Source organism: Acomys russatus, chromosome 28 (genome assembly GCF_903995435.1).
Source record: "Acomys russatus chromosome 28, mAcoRus1.1, whole genome shotgun sequence".
Taxonomy (NCBI): domain Eukaryota; kingdom Metazoa; phylum Chordata; class Mammalia; order Rodentia; family Muridae; genus Acomys; species Acomys russatus.
Genome location: NC_067164.1, coordinates 8,926,467 through 8,945,545, shown reverse-complemented (window position 1 = coordinate 8,945,545; position 19,079 = coordinate 8,926,467). Strand labels below are relative to the sequence as shown.

Sequence of the window (19,079 nt, the reverse complement as noted above, 5' to 3'; positions counted from 1 at the left end):
TGGTGTAATCCACTCTTACCATTTCTGATTCGTATTAAGGTGCAAGGTGACAGGTTAAATTGTACCACATGCCTAGGGCTTAATGACTTGAGCTCCATTTGACCACAAGGCTGACATATACTCCATACGCACATAAACACTTTCGCTACACACAAAAAAAAAAAAAAAAAAAAAAAAAAAAAAGAAAAGACACCTCTGGTTTTGCCAACATTTTCAAAACAGTTGCCAAAATAAAAGTATTTCCCTCCAAATGATTAAATAAAATTGCAACTTAAAATTCCTCTCTACAAATGCATTTTGGAGATGAATATAATGTGGGTATGCCTGCCATCCCTGGTTCCTTCACCAAAAGTGTTCACTGAATTGTATTCAATGTGTATACTTCTTCCTAGGGACCATAAAAAAGGTGACAGTCACAAGTTTCTATGAAAAATGAATGCCCTAGACGTGTGATTTTAATTGGTTTATTATTAAAGCTAAAAGCACAGAGTTTAATATCACATTGATAGGAGTGGTTGGTCTTCTTTTCGTTCCAATTCAATAAAGGTATATTTCTACTTATAAAATTCTTGTTTTTTCTTTTCCGTTGCTGTTTCCGTCCTCATAGACACTGCGGTAGCCACTGTGGTATATGATACCATCACTACACCAAACACTGGAATGGAGCATCAGAAGAATTTCTGAGTTCTCTGGCAGGAAAAATAAGCCATTTCATGATAATTTGCCATGGAAGTAGACTCAGTATCATGCTAAGTGCTGCTTCAGGACTCTTTAATCAAGAGATGGAACCATACATTAGCATGCCCAGGACATTAAAAACCGCAATGCACTTCTTAGCCATAAGCTTATCTATCATCTCTCTGCCTGTCTGTCATCTACCTATTTTGGCTTTAGTTACCAATGGCCAATTCTTCTTAAAAAAAAAAAAAAAATGGAAAAGTCCAGGAATAATTCATGATTTGTATTCCAAAGCATTCTGGATTCTGGAATTGAAAACATGCCCCCTCTCCCACAGATCCATACTGTACTCCTCAACATCCGCCATCTCCCATAGGTCCATACTGTGCTCCTCTGCACCCCCTATCTCCCACAGGTCCATACTGTGCTCCTCAGCATCCCCCATCTCCCACAGGTCCATACTGTACTCCTCAGCATCCGCCATCTCCCACAGGTCTATACTGTACTCCTCAGCATCCCTCCATCTCCCACAGATCCATACTGTACTCCTCAGCATCCCCCATCTCCCACAGGTCCATACTGTACTCCTCAGCATCCCCCATCTCCCACAGGTCCATACTGTACTCCTCAGCATCCCCCATCTCCCACAGGTCCAGACTGTACTCCTCAGCATCCCTCATCTCCCACAGATCCACACTGTACTCCTCAGCATCCCCCATCTCCCACAGGTCTATATTGTACTCCTCAGCATCCCCCATCTCCCACAGGTCCATACTGCACTCCTCAGCATCCCCCATCTCCCACAGGTCCATACTGTACTCCTCAGCATCCGCCATCTCCCACAGGTCTATATTGTACTCCTCAGCATCCCCCATCTCCCACAGATCCATACTGTACTCCTCAGCATCCCCCATCTCCCACAGGTCCACACTGTACTCCTCAGCATCCCCCATCTCCCACAGGTCCATACTGTACTCCTCAGCATCCCCCATCTCCCACAGGTCCATACTGTACTCCTCAGCATTCCCCCATCCCCCGCAGGTCCATACTGTACTCCTCAGCATCCCTGCACATGCCCAGTCTACCAGACCAGCTGCTGTGGCATCGCAGTTCTGTGTCCAAGAGAACAGCAATGTCTTCAATACCCAGACTGTATTAAAGCATAATCTCTATCATTTTTTAATTTCTTAATGCACCTATTCATAAATTAAATATCATAAGTGGTGTGAAGCCATAGGAAAGACAAAATTCATATCAAATTTGGTGATATTTGGTGAATTCTGCTTCTACATGCATTGTTTGAATGCGGTCATCATGGAGGAGGAGAATGCTACACAGATATTTCATGCTTAGCTTACACAGGAAAATACCAAGAAATAAGGCAAGGCCCTCTCTTCCACATTTATTTCCTCAGTAATATTTTGACATTTTAAATTTGCCCATTCAAATCTCAAGAAGGAACTTATGATGATTCCTAAGACATTCTTCCCTGTCATCTTTTAAAATATCTTTGAATTTTTTTTTATAAAAGTAATATTAAAACACCTAAGTTCAAACAGTCTTGTTTAGCCTTAGGTAGTCTCTTCCTTGTCAATGCTCTTTTTAATGAAAATAAACAAAGGGTAAAGATTTATATTCTTTTATCTCATTAATATGTCTTTTGTTATGAAGTCTCAGCAGATAATTTTAAAGAGAGAAAGACAGTTTTTCATTCTCCTATATAACTAGAGTTGAGTTGCTCTCAGAAATGTTTCATATACTTAACATTCCAATTATAAATGCATAAGCATTCTTCATGTTTTTTTAAAAGCATATTAGTAGCCTCTGGGGGTTAGTTCAATCAACCTTGGGAAGTTATATTTTAACAATAAAAAACATATGATAACTCATTACTCCTTTTAAAGGAAATACCCCACATTTAATTCATTTAATGTCTACTTGTTTATCAAAGGAAAAACACAATTCTTTCTTTCTTCCTTTTATTCATTTCTTTATTCTAATTTTCATCATTTTGCCAATGTTGTCCAAAGATAACGATCCTGAGAGAGTAGTTAGCAATATGTCTGAATTCAGAAAATGGATATAACATGCTAAGTAGATTTAAATCTAATAATGATCTAGTCCTCAAATCTCTAAGTCCTTAAAACTGCTCAGAATCTCTGCAAAGTTTCCAACTAATCCTTCTAATCTCTCAGTAATGAAATCTGCATCTTCAAGAACTTCCAAGAAGTTAGCACAGCACAGTGCTACGTCTCTCACACACACAGATGATCATAGTCTCTTTTAGGCTGTGTGCCATGGCTAATTTTTTTTTTTTTTTTGAGATGTAAATATAAGAGCATCACATCTTTGTGACTCCAAATTGGGCGCCTTTCAAATTCACACGCACATTTATAAAATGGGTTTCTCGGGATTGATGACTTTCTAGTGTTTTTAAGGGCAAAGGTAGACAAAACCTAGCAAACTTTGCAAGTTGTCTTCACTCTACGGCTGGTATGTTCTTGCATGAACTCCCTTACTTTACTTACTTTGACTTAACTCCTAGTACGTATTCACACTGCCTGCCCTCTTTTCCCCTCGCATTTACTGATGTCTTCTTCATTCTCCTAAAGCTTGGATGGAGGCGACATGTTGAAGCTGGGCATCAGGCTGACGAGAACTGACAAAGGACTGTAAACACTGCTAACCACTTTCTTACATTTACCTGTTGGTAAAAAAATTTTTCTGTGTAAGATTGTTTATAAATGTTTGCGTTTTAAAGCTAAAATGATTAAACTCAGGAAGCACCGTACAGAAAAAGCACAAGATGATTTTGATTTGGATCTTCCCTATGTTCATAGATTCATAGTATTGTGTTGTGCTGTTGCATAAATAGCATGCAGAGGCAACAGGATACTTCCAAAGCAAATTTAAAGAAATATTCTCATTTATTTTCAGGGAGATCTGCTAAAAGCGCCTAGCCTATGTGACCAAACAGTATTATAGATTTTTACCTATCACTTATGTATCTTGAATTATATTATTCATCAAAATTATTGGGGATTTCAGATTTCTAGTGGAAAATTAATTACTAAGAAAGAAGAAGATTTTTTACTTAAAAAACTCCTGCTTGGGAACTGTCATCTAAGGTACTTGGCCACAACTTCAAATATTTAAAGTCGGACGTTTAAGCACATATAATCAGACTTAGCTATATTAGCAGCTCATATTTAATGCAGTCAAGTCTCTTTTCTCCGTGCTATTAAGGCCAGAGGATAAGATGCTAAGGGGAACATCCTCCCCAACCCCTGATTCAGTAATCACATTCTGACCACTGTGTCCAAACATCACTTACGAGGAGGGCTCATAAGCAGCTGAGAAATTATTTCAGTTCCACCTGCCTGCCCTCTGGTGGACATGCTAATGAGCAGTGCAACAGCTGGGGAAGAAAACAGCTGGAGTGCTTCCGCAGTCTCACCCACGAAGTCAGCTTTGTATGCCCTGAGTGGTAAGTGTAGAAGTAATTTTCTACACATCTTCTACTCAGTATTCATTGATTGGAGACATCAATTTGTAGGGTTAAAAAAACAAAAAACAAAAACAAAAACAAAAAAAAACAAAAAAAAAACCAAAAAACAAAAAAAGATTCCTGTATCTGTGACCCTCCCTTTTTTTTTTTTTTTTTTTAATCACAAGCACATCTTCTAGGAAGGTCATTGAGATGTCAGTTTCATATGGATCGCTGGATTCAGCTGTAGGAAAGAAGGTCCAGCTTCGCTTTATATAGGAATGTAATTTTTAAATTCTGAGGCTGAAAAGCAGACTGTGGCATTCTGGAAAATCTAACACTTGGTGATGAGAGACAAGTACAGGAAAGGTAACACAATGTGAAGGAGAACCCGATTGACATGGAATAGGAAATTTTCATTAAAGTTTTCCCTGTGCTTCCTGGAAAGGCAGCTTCAGAGATGTCACTCAGCAGCAGCTGTCACCACAGGCAATGAAGAAGCTCGGGAAAAATGAGAGGGAGCTCTCCCACACAGGAAAACAGCTGATGAGCAAAAACTCCAGCAGGGAGACTGAGAATCAGCAACAGGTTTTAGAGTGTTTTTCTTTTTGGAATTTTTCACTCAGCTCCAAAGATGGAGGCGATCCCAGCTCTGGAGACAGCATGGCATCTCAAGTGGAACTGAAAAGTGACCCAAACCTGCAGTTGGAGGACTTAAGGTTTCGGTGGTGCTTTCACACTCTGTTTCTTGTCTCGGGTGCAGCGCATATAAAAGTAAGCCATTCAACCAGCAGCTCCAGCTCCCTAACAAACATGTGGCAGTTTCAAAATGTCCAGGAGTCTTTGCCCAGCACCCACATTACTCAGCTGTCAAGAGTAAAGGGCTCAGATATATGATGTGAAGATTACAATTTAACGAGGTGTCATGTGTGTTTAAAGTTCTTATTCATCAGGACACAGCCAGAGCTTTTGCAGGAGACAGAGATGCACTAATTAGCATATTATAAGGACAGAAGGTTCGCCTCCTCTGTATTGTTCAACGGTTGTGCACAGGCTGTGTGTCGCTGCTTTGGGACCAGCTCTCTTCAAGCGTGTAGAACTGTTCGTTTACAAAATCTCAATGGCTTTCTGAGAAAATGTGGCCTGTACTTGGAAAGAACACCTCAGGCCTGCAGCACCTGCCTTCGGCACTCTGTCGTTAGTATTCATTGTCTCATGTATTGTCACTCCTCCTCAACCAGTAGACTTTCACATCTTAGGCATACTAAGTTTAGGACAAGTTGAAGCCAGGCTTCTCTGTATAACCAACTTGACTTTACAGCTGTGGGAAATATTTGTGAATTTGACTAGGGATGCCTAGATTTTTATATGAATAGCTTAGAAGCAAACTGTGAGAGGGAAGGAAAATATCTTACCCCTTACTCCATTTCAGTAGTAAATACAGATTTTAGCACAAAGTGGGTTGGGAAGAGGGAAAGCATATGAGAGAGAGAGAAAGAGACACAGAGAGACAGAGAGAGAGACAGACAGACAGACAGAGACAGACACAGAGACACAGAGAGAGACAGAGACACAGAGAGACAGAGAGAGACAGAGAGAGAGACAGACAGACAGACAGACAGAGAGAGAGAGACAGAGATAGACACAGAGACACAGAGAGACAGAGAGACAGAGAGAGAGAGAGAGAGAGACAGACAGAGAGAGAGAGAGACAGACAGACACAGACACAGAAACACAGAGAGAGACAGAGACAGACAGAGAGAGAGAGAGAGAGAGAGAGAGAGAGAGAGAGAGAGAGAGAGGTGGGGAAAAACAATGACAAAAGCCAGGGGCACAACTAGTTTCCAATGACTGATCTATCAGGACATCCTATATTGTTTCAGAAATATAATTCCGATATGAGGGTCACTTAAATCATCTATAATATAACCAAGTGTCCCTAGAAGATGGTTAATGTACAAGGTAGAAATATATAGGAAAGTGAGGTAATGATCAGTGTGTACCACACACTGATTTGATATGATAGGATGTAGTTAAAATATGTTTTGAAGAAAATTCTAGGTTCAATAGTTATAGATCTAGCACTCTGCTCCGCCTAAACAACCAAGCCCTTCACACCTACTATAAATTCTACAGTAGCTGTTTATGAGTGTTTCTTTTACTGGTTACCCAACATTGAGTCTCTTGTTTTTAAAACAAAATGCATTTTCAGTAAAGGACAGCCACCATCCCGCTCTAAACATAAGACGAATCTTACTTTCTGTAAGTGGAAGGAATCCTCACAACTTGTCAACTGGAAACTTGTTCAGAATAAAAGCAAAAATTCTTTGAACAGCTGCCCACTTTTTTTCCATAAGACCACTCACTTTAATTTATCTTAATTGCTTGTTTTTAATTAGGTGCTAATGTGCTTTAGCATATCTTTAACACATGCTAAACTTCATTTAAAATTATTTATGTACTCAACGTGTATGGTTGTTTTGCCTGCATGTTTATCACTGCAGCACATGCATTGCTGGCACCCACAGAGGCTAGACGTGTCAAATCCTTAGGAAATAGAGTTACAGATAGCTGCTAGTAGCTATGGGGGTACTGGGAATCAAAACTAGCTTCCTCCAACCCCAAGAGTAGCCAGTAATCACAGCTGCTGAGCCATCTCTCCAGACTCTAAAGTTTTTTTTGTTTTTTTTTGTTTTGTTTTTTCTTTTGTTTTCACTAACAAAACTGACAACACAAGATGTGTTTTACGCAAACAGTAAAAGGATCACCCAGGAAGCACTCAAAATATTTTCATTCTGTCAATAGCCCTAAATAACAAGTTTAGAACATTTCATTCAGCAAATTACTATGGAGCACCTATTGCTTATCAGGCAGTCAAGAAAGGCTACAGATAAAAACCATTAAACAGTCCCAACTGGAATATCTCATTGTGAATCCAAGTCTTCCTAGTATCTCTCCAAAAGGATTTATTTAGAGACTCTTCACGCTGAGTCCCTTAATGTGAAGCACATCCTTTTATTAATACTTTTAAGGAAATTGTGTTCAGATACAATTAAATGCTAAATGTGAATACTAAATAGGAACATCAGTGTAACTTTCTATTTTTATTTTCACACTAATTTCATGCTGAAAACCACACGAAGAGTGACAATTTTGTATTTGATAAATGCCTAATAAATGATGAGAGGTTAACGTTCTGAAACTAATGTTTTCTGTGAAAAACAAGAAACAAATATTAAACTCCTAACTTTTCTTAGAAGAACAGCCCTACATTCCCAAGGGAAACTTCACTTGGTCTAAAATGAACATTTAAATTCAAATTTTTATGCTTTAATTAAAATTAATTTTTAGCGTACATATTGTTAAGAACAATCTGTTTCACAGACGTTTTCTTTTAGGAAGAAAGCAAACTTAGGTGTCTTCTAAGGCAACCAAACTTAGACTCTTCACAATGGGGGCTCATCTAAATTCTTGGGAATTAATTTGTTGCCAGGAGTAAATAAGGGTTTAGAATTAAATGGCTTGAAAACCACTTCTTAAAATAGTTCTGAGGAGCAAAGATGGCCTTTCTATTAGTCCTAAAAGTAATTTTGTTATGGAAGAATAGATGCAAATTTTGGAGTTGAAATCTATACTATTTTAATTATCTCAGCAAAACTCTAAGTGGTATTTGATCTAGAGATAGTTTAAGACAAAGAAAGATCTATTTTTAAAGATGATGGTTGTTATTATTATTATTATTATTATTATTATTATTATTATTATTATTATTACTATTATTTTGCCCACCATGAAGAAAGATCCTTGAAAAAGTAATATTAGCTACAAAGATTTACATCTCTCATATTATAAAATATGGATAACATGGTTCAACATTTATATAAATATATAACATTTATAAAATATGGATGGCATGTAACAATTAGGTTAAGCTTTCTAATGTATCTAATAAACATACTATCTAATTAAAGTTTAACAATATTATACAATAGGCACGATTTCTCCGATTCCACAGTTGTTAAAACCAAGAGTAAAACACACATTCAAACAGGGACCCAGTGTAAAATCCAAACTCTCACATGCAGATTCAAAGGCAGATGGTGCCTGTTGGAAAGTATAGCATGGAATAAATATGTGTGTGTATGTTTGTGTGTGTATTATATATAATAGTTAGATACAGCAGAAGTAAAACAAACATAGCCCTTTACATGAAAATTTGAGTCCTATTTTTGTTTTGTTTTGTTTGTATTAACAGAACATAACTTAAATCAAAGAATAAAGACTCCAGCTGAGTGCCAGAAAACAACACATAAACTTTCTTCCTCCTCTTTTCTTTTCCTTCTCTCTCCTTCCTTCCTTCTTTTCTTCCTAAGTTTTTGTCCTAACATATTTCTTTTAAATTGAGATTTCTGTACACAGACATAAGAAGACCATAACAAAAATGACAGGAAGAATTCACTACAGGCAGCTGCTTTGAAAAATGCCAGTGTAATTTACGCTGAAAAACACCCAGCTAAAGCTGTTGTTGTGGAAGGAGATGAACAGCTTCTATTAATGCTAATTGAAATCCTCATATCCACACATAGCATGCATAAAATTTACTTCTGCAGTTATTCTCTACACTTCTAAATTGCAGCAGGTCCAAAGCCAAAGTACTAGCTGTTTAATCTGAGCATCCATGCATGCAAATTGATACCTTTTTGGTGATTATGTTGACAAATTCAACACAGGTTAAATCCTACAGTTTGCCAAATGGACAAAATTTTTAAGTGTGATCATTCAAAACAATGAAAACTGAACGCATGGGAGAATAGCAAAATAAAAGGATACAGAGGGTCCTAGAAACCTACAAGTAGAACAATATGATAGGCAGATTTGGGCCCAGGGGTCCTGCTCAAACTAAGGCACCAGCCAAGGACAATACAGGAGGTAAACTTTAAATCCCTTCCCAGATCTAGCCAATGGTCAGAACATTCTCCACAGTTGAGTGGAGAGTGTGATATGACTTTCTCACATACTCTGGTGCCTCACATTTGACCATGTCCCCTGGAGGGGGAGACCTGGTGGCACTCAGAGGAAGGACAGGAGGTTGCCAAGAAGAGACTTGATACCCTATGAGCATATACAGGGGGAGGTTATCCCCCTCAGGAACAGTCATAGGGGAGGGGAATAAGGGGAAAATAGGGGGGGGGGGAATGGGAGGATACAAGGGATGGGATAAACATTGAGATGTAACAAGAATAAATTAATAAAAAAAAAAAAAAGAAAGAAAGTAAATTCCATTTATAAAAACAAAAAAACAAAAAAACAAAAAACAAAAAAAACCCCAAAGAATTCAAATAAGATGAAATTTAAAATTTCTTAATTTTTTTCATTGTAATAAGAGTATCTTAGTGAATGTGGAACTGATACATGCCAGCAAGATGTCCCATATTTTAACTTCCATAAAGAAACAAATAAATTTACATGAATAATATAATTTTTCTTATGTAAACGATGAACATGATTCCTCACTCTTTATAAAATATGTATATTTCTATTCACATATTTTAGGGAGATTACATGCATATGCTTTTGGGTGCCTAATAGACGTATTTTTGGCAAGTGTCTAAATGCATAAACTAAAGGTATCTTCTTTAAGGGTAATTTATAAAGTCTAGATGAAGAATTTTGTTAGTTTATTAAATTCAAAGTAGCAATTTTAGACTTATTCCATATAAGATCTTTTAGCAAAGCCCAGAGGTGGTGGCGCACAGCACTTGGGAGGCAGAGCCAGGCCAATCTCTGAGTTCAAGATCAGCCTGGTCCAAGGCTACACAAAGAGGTAAACAAAAAAACTTTTAAAAAACTCAGTAAAATGTGAGGTGTGTTTACTTTTTAACTACAGCATTGTATACTTTGAGTTATTTTTTCCACTTCAAACTACTTCATGCCTCCGTGGAGTGAAAAGAAAAAGGCTACATATTATCCATAAACAGTGTTATCAGAAAAAAATTACAAATTTTCATTTAGGAAGATCACGGCTGTGATATATGGACTTCAGAGGATCCTCCAAGGCTGTGTTTGGGTTCTCACCTCAGAAGTGCACCGAGTGTAAGAGCCTTACCCGGGTATGTTGCAGCTGGCACTATAGTCTAGGGGAGTTATCATGTATTCTGCAAAGAATTGCTAGAATGTGTTATTGCAGATGCTGCAGACTTGGCTTTCTCTTTGTAGAAAAGAAACTTCAACAAAATATCAGCGTTGCTAATTGTGGAAAGACATGATATCACTCTAATTGAGCTTCTGAAAGATTAGAGAAAATGCTACCAACTTTGTCAGTTTCTACGAGGAAGAGGGAGAGAACCATTACTCATTTGTCCATTCAACAACAGCCTGCTGAGCCTTCTTTCTATATATACACTATTAATGTCTGAGAAGAGATAGTGATAAGAAACATACGTAATAAAAAGGTGAGTGAGGCATGCTTATTGGACATAATAAATCTATTTCTGCATGAGTATGTATATATTATGGGGTAAATTAGACACTAGAATGGCGTGCTTATAAGAGTAAGGCATATAATGCAGACAATCAGAAATAATAACAACTAAACTCTTTTTCTCTTTTGAAGACAGGGTTTCTCTGTCTAGCCTTGCCTGTTGTGGTACTTGTTCTGTAGATCAGGCTGGCCTCAAACTCACAGAAATCCACCTGCCTCTGCCTCCTGAGTTCTGGTATTAGAGGCGTGTGCTACCACTGATGGACAACAACAAAAGTCTTGGTAACATAAATATTTTATTTTATTTTTAAAAATTTATTTATTTTATGAATGAGTGTTCTACCTGCATGTACACCTGCATGCCAGAAGAGGGCACCAGATCTCATTATAGATGGTTTTGAGCCACTATGTGGTGGTCAGGAATTGAACTCAGTGTTTCTGGAAGAGCAGACAGTTCTCTTAACCACTGAGCCCTAAATAATTTATTTTTAATCACTATATTACTACCAAAATTCAGACACATACTATGTTTTCCAGCAGGTTAACATGGACAACAGTGTTATGGCATGTTACAAAACTGAATGGTTACTTTTTTCCTTTAATTTAATTTTGAGATAAGGTCTCAAACTGTGGCCTACGCTTGCCTGGAACTCATCATTACTCAGACTGGCCTTGAACTCCTGGCAACCTTCCCATCTCAGCCTCCAAAGTGCTGAGATTACAGGCATGAAGCACCATGCCCATCAAAAATCTAATAACAAGAAAGAGAAAAAGAAAAGCATTAAGGATTTTTATAGTCCTCTTTACATAATATCAAAAGTTAATAGTGTGTTCCAGAAGGGGGAACCATTCAAATAATTGAAATTAAAGATTATTTCAGGCTTAATCATGACAATGTTTTGAATTATTGTCATTTATTCAGAGATGAGAATTTTGCACTTATGAGTTACTAAGTAGGTTTTCTGAGATACCTGTACTTTCAAATCATCCCTACTTCCCTAAGAGTTGGTCTCTGTAATGCTTTCTGCATGGTTAATTTGTTAGTGTCCTGTCCCAGCAGCATTTTTTTAAAGCTAACCTTCTGATATGTTCCAGAGGAGAAAAGCACTCTCCAGAGCATCTCACACTTAATGCGAAAGGACAGCATGTAATCTTAGCAGAAGTTTTATATACTGTATCACACAAACATGTAACTATGTGGTAAAGGCAAACAGAGTTCCAAGAAACAGGGTGAGTTAAGTGACAGACTCTGTAAAGGACATAGTCCCTTTCCCATTGGTCCACATTCTTAGAGGGGAAATCATTTCAACCTAGCTTTCTAAAATGAAAAGACAAAGCATATTCTCTTTTAGATACCCAGGCTGGAAGATGACATAGGAAGTTGGATTAAAAAAAAAAAAAACAGTCATCTTATTGAGAACAGCAACAGCAACAACAACAAAAGTGTAGCTTTCCTCAGAAAATGACCCAAAAACAAACTTACCTGATCTACTGTCCAGAGGCCCAAAGTCCAAAGAGTATTTCACCACGTGATAGTTATTCCACACATAAAGCAGATTGTCCCTGGGGTTGTAATCCACAGCTGCTATGTACTGGTATGAATTAGGGAACGGGACATCCACCAGGCTATCCTTGCTTTGGTCGGTGTTATAAATGTAGTCAATCTTATTCCCAGTGGCCTCATTGTCATCATCCTCATATACAGATTTGACCACATACAGAATCCCACATATCATAAATGCATTGGAAGCTGACCTTTTGTCATATGCCGTGTCCCACGTCCCCTCAATTCGGAGGGTGTAAGGGTTCAACTGGCTAATGACAATTTTGCCATTGTTCTGTTCTGTTGCATAGATTACCCATAATCCATTTTCATCCACTGCCAAGTCTATGTCAGATTTGCCACCCCATCGGTATGGGGAGGTATCATGGTAATTGGCATTTGCTATGATTGCCTCTCCGCTCTTTATCCTAGTCCTCAAATCAAACTTTACTATGTTCCTGGTCCGCTCCTTGTTGAAGAACAGGGCACCATCATATACTACAAATCCGGTGCCATCCACTCTGTGAGGGAGCTTGTAGGTAGTTGTTGGCCTTCCAGCAATGAAGTCATCTTTGGATGAGTACTCTGTCAGGGTATCAGTTCTGTAGGGTGTCCAGGGCATATAGTAAATCTTGTCAGAAGCCTGTAGAGGGTCTTTGCACCACGCCCCGGATTGGTGGTCGGATTCAAACAAGTGTTCACTCTGGTACACTCCTTTGAGCAGTCCAGGACAGAGAAAAACTGCCAGGAGGGAAAGTCATAGGAATAAATATATTAATTGAATACTTTTCATCTGTTATTATTTTCAGCAAACAGAATGCAACTCAAACGAGTGATACCCACCACCACTTATTTTGTGATATTACTTTCTGTTATACAAAGCATTCTTCCACATTAATTTTGGATTTTTTTTTTTTTTTTTTTTTTGCCTACAAACAATTTGATGTCATTTGTTGAGAAATGTTAGCCATTTTTAGAAGCAGCTGTGGGTTTTTTTATTTTTACCTTTGCAAACACATATTTTAATGCATGTCTGAAATGTAGCATATGTCTATGAGCTCTATAGACATATTCACCAGGTACCAAGTTCACACGTGATGTTTTCATCAGTTCATTGAAGAACTGTATCTCATTTAAAAATGACAGTCCATTGTTTCCTTTGTGATGAAATTGGCTGTTCAATAGCTATTTATCATTACGAAATGATAGCCCACATTATTATTATTATTATTATTATTATTATTATTATTATTATTCAAATAAAGGAAAAACAAAAAGATTTGCAACACAGGCCACTGAATCTTCTAGCCAAAAAAAAAAAAGTATCAAAGCTGCTGCAACACAGAGAGCATGCAACCCATTCAATTAAAGATGAGTGATGGATGGATACTGGAAGGAAAAAGAGAAAGGGAGAGAAAGAAAGGAAAAGAGGTAGAAGAAAAGAAGAAAAGGCGAAAGGTTACAGAAAAGAACCCAGGGTCTAGATTTTAATCAGTTAAAAACGTCCTGTTAAGTACAGTATTATTGGAACTTAAAAACATGTACCTTTTACTGTTACATGAGAAAAGCATTGAAAAAACAAGATTACTTGCTATATTTTGCTGCTCATACTTCAGAAGGAAAGTGGGCAGGAATCGTCTGACTCTTTTTGAGGTTTAGTACGATTCAGTGGAGAACATTGTTAAATATGGTGGTAAGAAAGCTTGGCAGGTTCATCTGAAATGAAGGGGCTAAAAGCAACGTTTCCCAAAGGGTGGTTCTTGAAGCAGATGTGGCACAGTTGGATGCTGCACACAAAGAAAACAGGGACCCATGGCCACATTCAGTTATGACACGGGATAGTAAAAAAAAACCGTGGCAAGGATTATAATAGCTTAAGCACACTGATGAATCTCTAAATCAGACGTTGGGTGGATAAGCATGTTGCGCAATTTTATCCCAGGAGCCTTTCCATGGAGCCATTTTGGATGACTGTGTTCAGCTGAACCTGCTCTGGGAAGCGTTGCTTGCAATTACTTGCAAGGCAAAGACACTGAAAAAATAACCATGCAGTCCGCAGTTAGGTTTGAGATTATTAGAATTTTCCTGGGTGAAAAAAATTTTTTAGGAAATCACAACGAATTGGATGTTAACCTGCTTTTCAATGAATAAAAGATTATCCTTTTGCTGTTAATGATTAGTTCCTTAGTAGTAATTAGAAACACAGATCCCCTGGGAAACAGTCTAGGATGATCCTCAGCTATGCATTAGAGATGGCTGAAATGAAAAGACATTCCTAGGATTTTAAATTTTTAATTTTAAAGAAATAAAAAGTTCTCTGGGAAAAGTTGACCTTCAATATTTGCAAAGATGGGACCATTATAAATTTTTGATCAATAATAATATTTATGCTTATAAATCTTAGGAGTTTTAATATGAAAGCTCTTATTATAAATGTAAGTTACTCTCTGACTGAAAACTGCATATAACTTTTCTGTTATAGTTACTAATGGGCCCTTGTTACTAACAGAAGATGAGATTGCATGTGTTCAGAGTGTTGGGGCCACAGACACTAATGTTTTGGGATAATTAAGAAGACTATCTTCTTGCTTTTATCTAGTAGTTAAGAATTAATGTTGAAGGAGAAACACATTAGAACTAAAGGAAATTAAGAGAGACTGAGGAACGAATCTAAAGCAATCATTATTAACCATGCTCACTGGATTTCTAATTACTAAAATAAAATAAAGAGGAATAAAATACAGTGTTGATGATTTTATCATATTAATAATCTGTTAGGATAAAAAATATATCAAACCAGAACTGGTCAGTAAAACAGATTAAAGTGAAGTTGAGCAGCAGAAGTAGTCAATAAATTTGCATAAAATAAGAATTAATAACAAAATTATTTAACTAAATGTTAAACTGTTAAATAACTTAGCCTATAAATAGTATATAATTTATGAAAGGTATTTAATTACCTTTTTGTTCCACTTCTATTGGAGAGAGAGAAGTAAAGAGAGAAAGGAGAAAAGAGAATAGATTAATGGTACGGTATTGGCCAAGCAGTTTTTATTCACCTTTTCCAAACTGAAAGTAAATAATTTATTGCAGTCATGCTTGCTTAATTGAACACTTTGTTGTTTTTTTAAAAACATTTCATCAAAATAAATATTTTTTAAAATAATCATCACCTTCAGAATACGTAACATAAACATCAAAAATTACTGTAAAAATTTAATACGGTGGTTGCAATAACTAAAACAAAAACACCAGTAGTTGCACTTGAAAGAAAGATAAGCAAGTTTACACACTGGAACTGTCAAACAATTTGGTTAGTTTCACTTACAAAGATTATAGAGGATGCCGCCCGCTATTTAACAGAATAGCTCTGTTTGCTCTGAAGCTCACAGAGCTGACCTGCTTAGACAAGAGACCTCTGTAACTCATTTCCTGGGATCATAGACTTTGGATAGCTTGTCAGACTCATAAGAAATGCAACTTGTGAAGCTACAAGTAAACGCGTGCAGGTCCTACACTAAGTAAAGGAATGCACTTAGAATTGTAACAAGCAATCTTCCCTTGCATCCCTCAACACCTGACATTAAGATGGAAAAATACCATCTCATGAAAATTTTCCATCAGAATCTTACTGTAAACAGTGAGCTACTGCCTCTGTCTGGCCTTTTCTGAAATACTTAACTGAGTCAACATCTACAGGAGATTCTCAAACATTTTATGCATATGTGCATCTTATTATGATTTTTCTGTGTTTGTGTGTGTGTGTTTTTTCGAGACAGGGTTTCTCTGTGTAGCCTTAGCTGTCCTGGACTCCCTTTGTAGACCAGGCTGGCTTTGAACTCACAGAGATCCGCCTGCCTCTGCCTCTGGAGTGCTGGGATTAAAAGCGTGCGCCACCACACCCGGCTTGCATCTTATTACGATTTTAAAGGTTCTGGTAAAAATGAGAAAATGTATCATATGCATGAAATATTATCTGGTACCTTCATTACCTTGTAAATATGTGTAAGTAGATGCAATTTGCCTATATTTTAATGTGCAAAAGGGGACAACCTGAAAAAGGCAAAAAGTTGGGGAAAATGGGTTTATAAAACAAACATGAGAAATCATGGTCCAAATGTTGGAAAACTAAGGTAATTTTAATAGAAGGTGTGAGTTGATGATGTTTATCACATGCAAATAAATTGAAAATGCCATCCTCACTGATATTTCAAAACCAACAGTAAATACTGGGCTTTAGCAATTACATTTGAGTGCAATTTTTATGCTTTGGCACAACCAAAACCAATGGTTTCGTTTACGTTCAAAATAAAATATATGGACTCCTGTGAAAGTGCAGTATACATTAGAAGAAAAATGGAGAATATATATGCACACAGACGTGCATACATATATATCATATATCAATTTATAGGAAAGTTGCAACATACTAATTTACACATCTGATTTTCAATACCGTTTCTATAAGTCTTTCAGAAGCATTATCACAGTATTGTCACTATCCTCACTTATTCTCTATTAAATGACTCCTAGGCTGTGGGTAAGTGTGCGCCCACGGAAAGCTTTATGTAGGAGACGTCCCCCTGAAAGTGAATGGCAGTAGTGCCCGAGCCTGCCGACTCTCAAGGAGAGCTCATTCTGTTGTGATGGAAAGAGGACCTGAACCAGAAGACTCTTCTTCCCCAGCTACAACATGGGATGTGAGGACAAGAAAAACACAACACACAGAGTGCAGGAGCAGTGTCTGCTTCTGGATAATTCCAATTCGTTGAGACCTGAGCTGCAGGAGAAGACAGAGAGCAAAAAGCCAGTAGCCAGGCTGCCTCCACTCATGCTGCCAACCTCTTGGGGCCCTAAGTCAAGTACACTTTGTATTTTTATTAGTGTGCAAATAGGTCTGCTAACTCAGCTTTGATGTCCTGTGCTTGCTGCAGATCAACAGACCTCTATTGCTGCCAATTACAGTAAGCATTGAAATCACACGCCCTTTAATTTTGCCTTAAAAACAAATAGCTTTACTTAAAAGATGCATTTCAAAATTTGATCAAGACCAAGAATGCATTCATTCTGACAAGGAGAGGAAAGAAAACTGGCAACTTAAAAGTGACGTAATTGAGAACCTCACAGTGTAAACTTGATGCTCATTACAGTAAAGACTGAGCTTGGGAATGAGAAGTTAACATTTCCAATTCCTAGTCTAAGAACAAATTTCCAATTAATCAGCTTCTTGATTTTTATTCTATTACTTTCCATACCACTTTGAAAATTACTTAAAAATATTTATATTCTAAAATACCAGAACTTTATTCTTCTTTCACATAAAAGACAAATATCCTAGTGTGTTTGTTAGTGAGGGTTTAGTTGTTTCAAATACTTATCTTCATTTATTTATGTGTGTGTGTGTGTGTGTGTGTGTCTGTCTGTCTGTCTGTCTGTCTGTTGCATGTATATGTTGTTCCTGACAGAGGCCAATGGAATGACTGGAGCTGGAGTTACAAATGTTAGTGAGCTGCCTGATGCAGGTGCTGCCAGTCAAACTTTGGGTCCTCTGAAGTAAGAATAAACTCCATGATAACTCTCTACACAGCAGTAAAAATATAATTATTTTTAAATAAGGTACTAGGGTACATGTTGAAAGTAATACAAATATACAGCTATTGTATTGTATGAATACTGTCTTTCATTTCAATTTTTATTTTTCAAAGGTATTTGACCTCTCTATCCTCAACTCTTATTTGGTAAAAGTTTTGATTTAAACCTTTTGGTGCTAGTCTAATCTCTAGGCACTTGGCATGCCCTGTGGAGCAAGCCACTCTTGCTTTGCTGTTTTCTGCTGCTCAGAATTAAGACTGACTAGGCAGTTCTGCTTTTGGAGAATAATTACTGTGGTCTTGCCATGTCGTGACTGGCTGTAGGTCATTCATCATTTATTTGCTATTTTCAAGGCTGACGTAAAGCAGTCCTATAATTTAAGATGAAACATGCTCACAGAAATCATATTTCCATAACAAAAGCTGGCAAGATGACATAATTTGTCAGGAAAAAGCTTGGTAACATTTAACAATGGCCAGCCTTAGCTTATTTCTGAGCCTAATGCTAGACGCTCACCTACACGAGGAAAGTCAGATTAAATGGAGAGGAGAAACAAGCCTATGAATGTGTCTTTGGAAGCACACAGTTTATGGTATATAACAAATATCTAATGAATAGCACATTTATTAGGCACATAATCTAAATGAAGGTGAACATTTTTGTGTTTAGGTATTTTAAATATGCTAGAGAAAGAAGTGGTGAACCGGTAAAGTCATGAGAGCCAACTCTTCATCTATGTAAGATCTTTCAATATCTTAATGGATGTAGAGGAAAATAAAATATATGAGGAGGTAGTATCCTCAACTTAATGTGAAACTGAAAGGAGACAACACAGAAGTGGAAGCCCCTGCATGTATATTATATAAAACAGACTGCAACAATCTAAAAATAAAGAGCTCCCTTCCCGACATCATAAACAAATGAATGGTGTGGTGACAAGTGTGGCTTAGTCTTCTTCAGAATCTGCTGCCTGTTAGCCAGTCCAATATCCCGAATGCTGACATTAGAGCTGCCATTTCTCATTTCTACTCTCTTTGGAAATAATTTGCTGCCCTTTCTCTCTTCGCTTTTATTCCTGAAATTATTTTGTTGTCCATTCAGCCTCAGTAAGTAAGTTTATATATTTGCTTAAAATGATTTCCTTCTTGTCCTTCATCAAGCATAATGGTATAAGCTACATCCTGTGGTTTGAGTAAAGGACAGATTCAAATAAAGAATAACTTTATTCTTTATTGGAGGAAGAAATTGGAAAAAGCCAACTAGTGTATTTTCCTTTCACCATTCTGGGTTCATAAAAC

General features: G+C 37.3%; 1 protein-coding gene across 1 annotated transcript in view; it reads right to left on the bottom strand.

The window, feature by feature from the left end:
- Positions 1-19,079, bottom strand: part of Adgrl3 (adhesion G protein-coupled receptor L3) — a 438,014-nt gene that overhangs the window by 239,373 nt on the left and 179,562 nt on the right. The window contains exon 5 of the mRNA XM_051170906.1: positions 12,130-12,930. Within this exon, the coding sequence (XP_051026863.1) occupies positions 12,130-12,930 (801 nt within the window). The remainder of the gene's footprint in view (positions 1-12,129; positions 12,931-19,079) is intronic.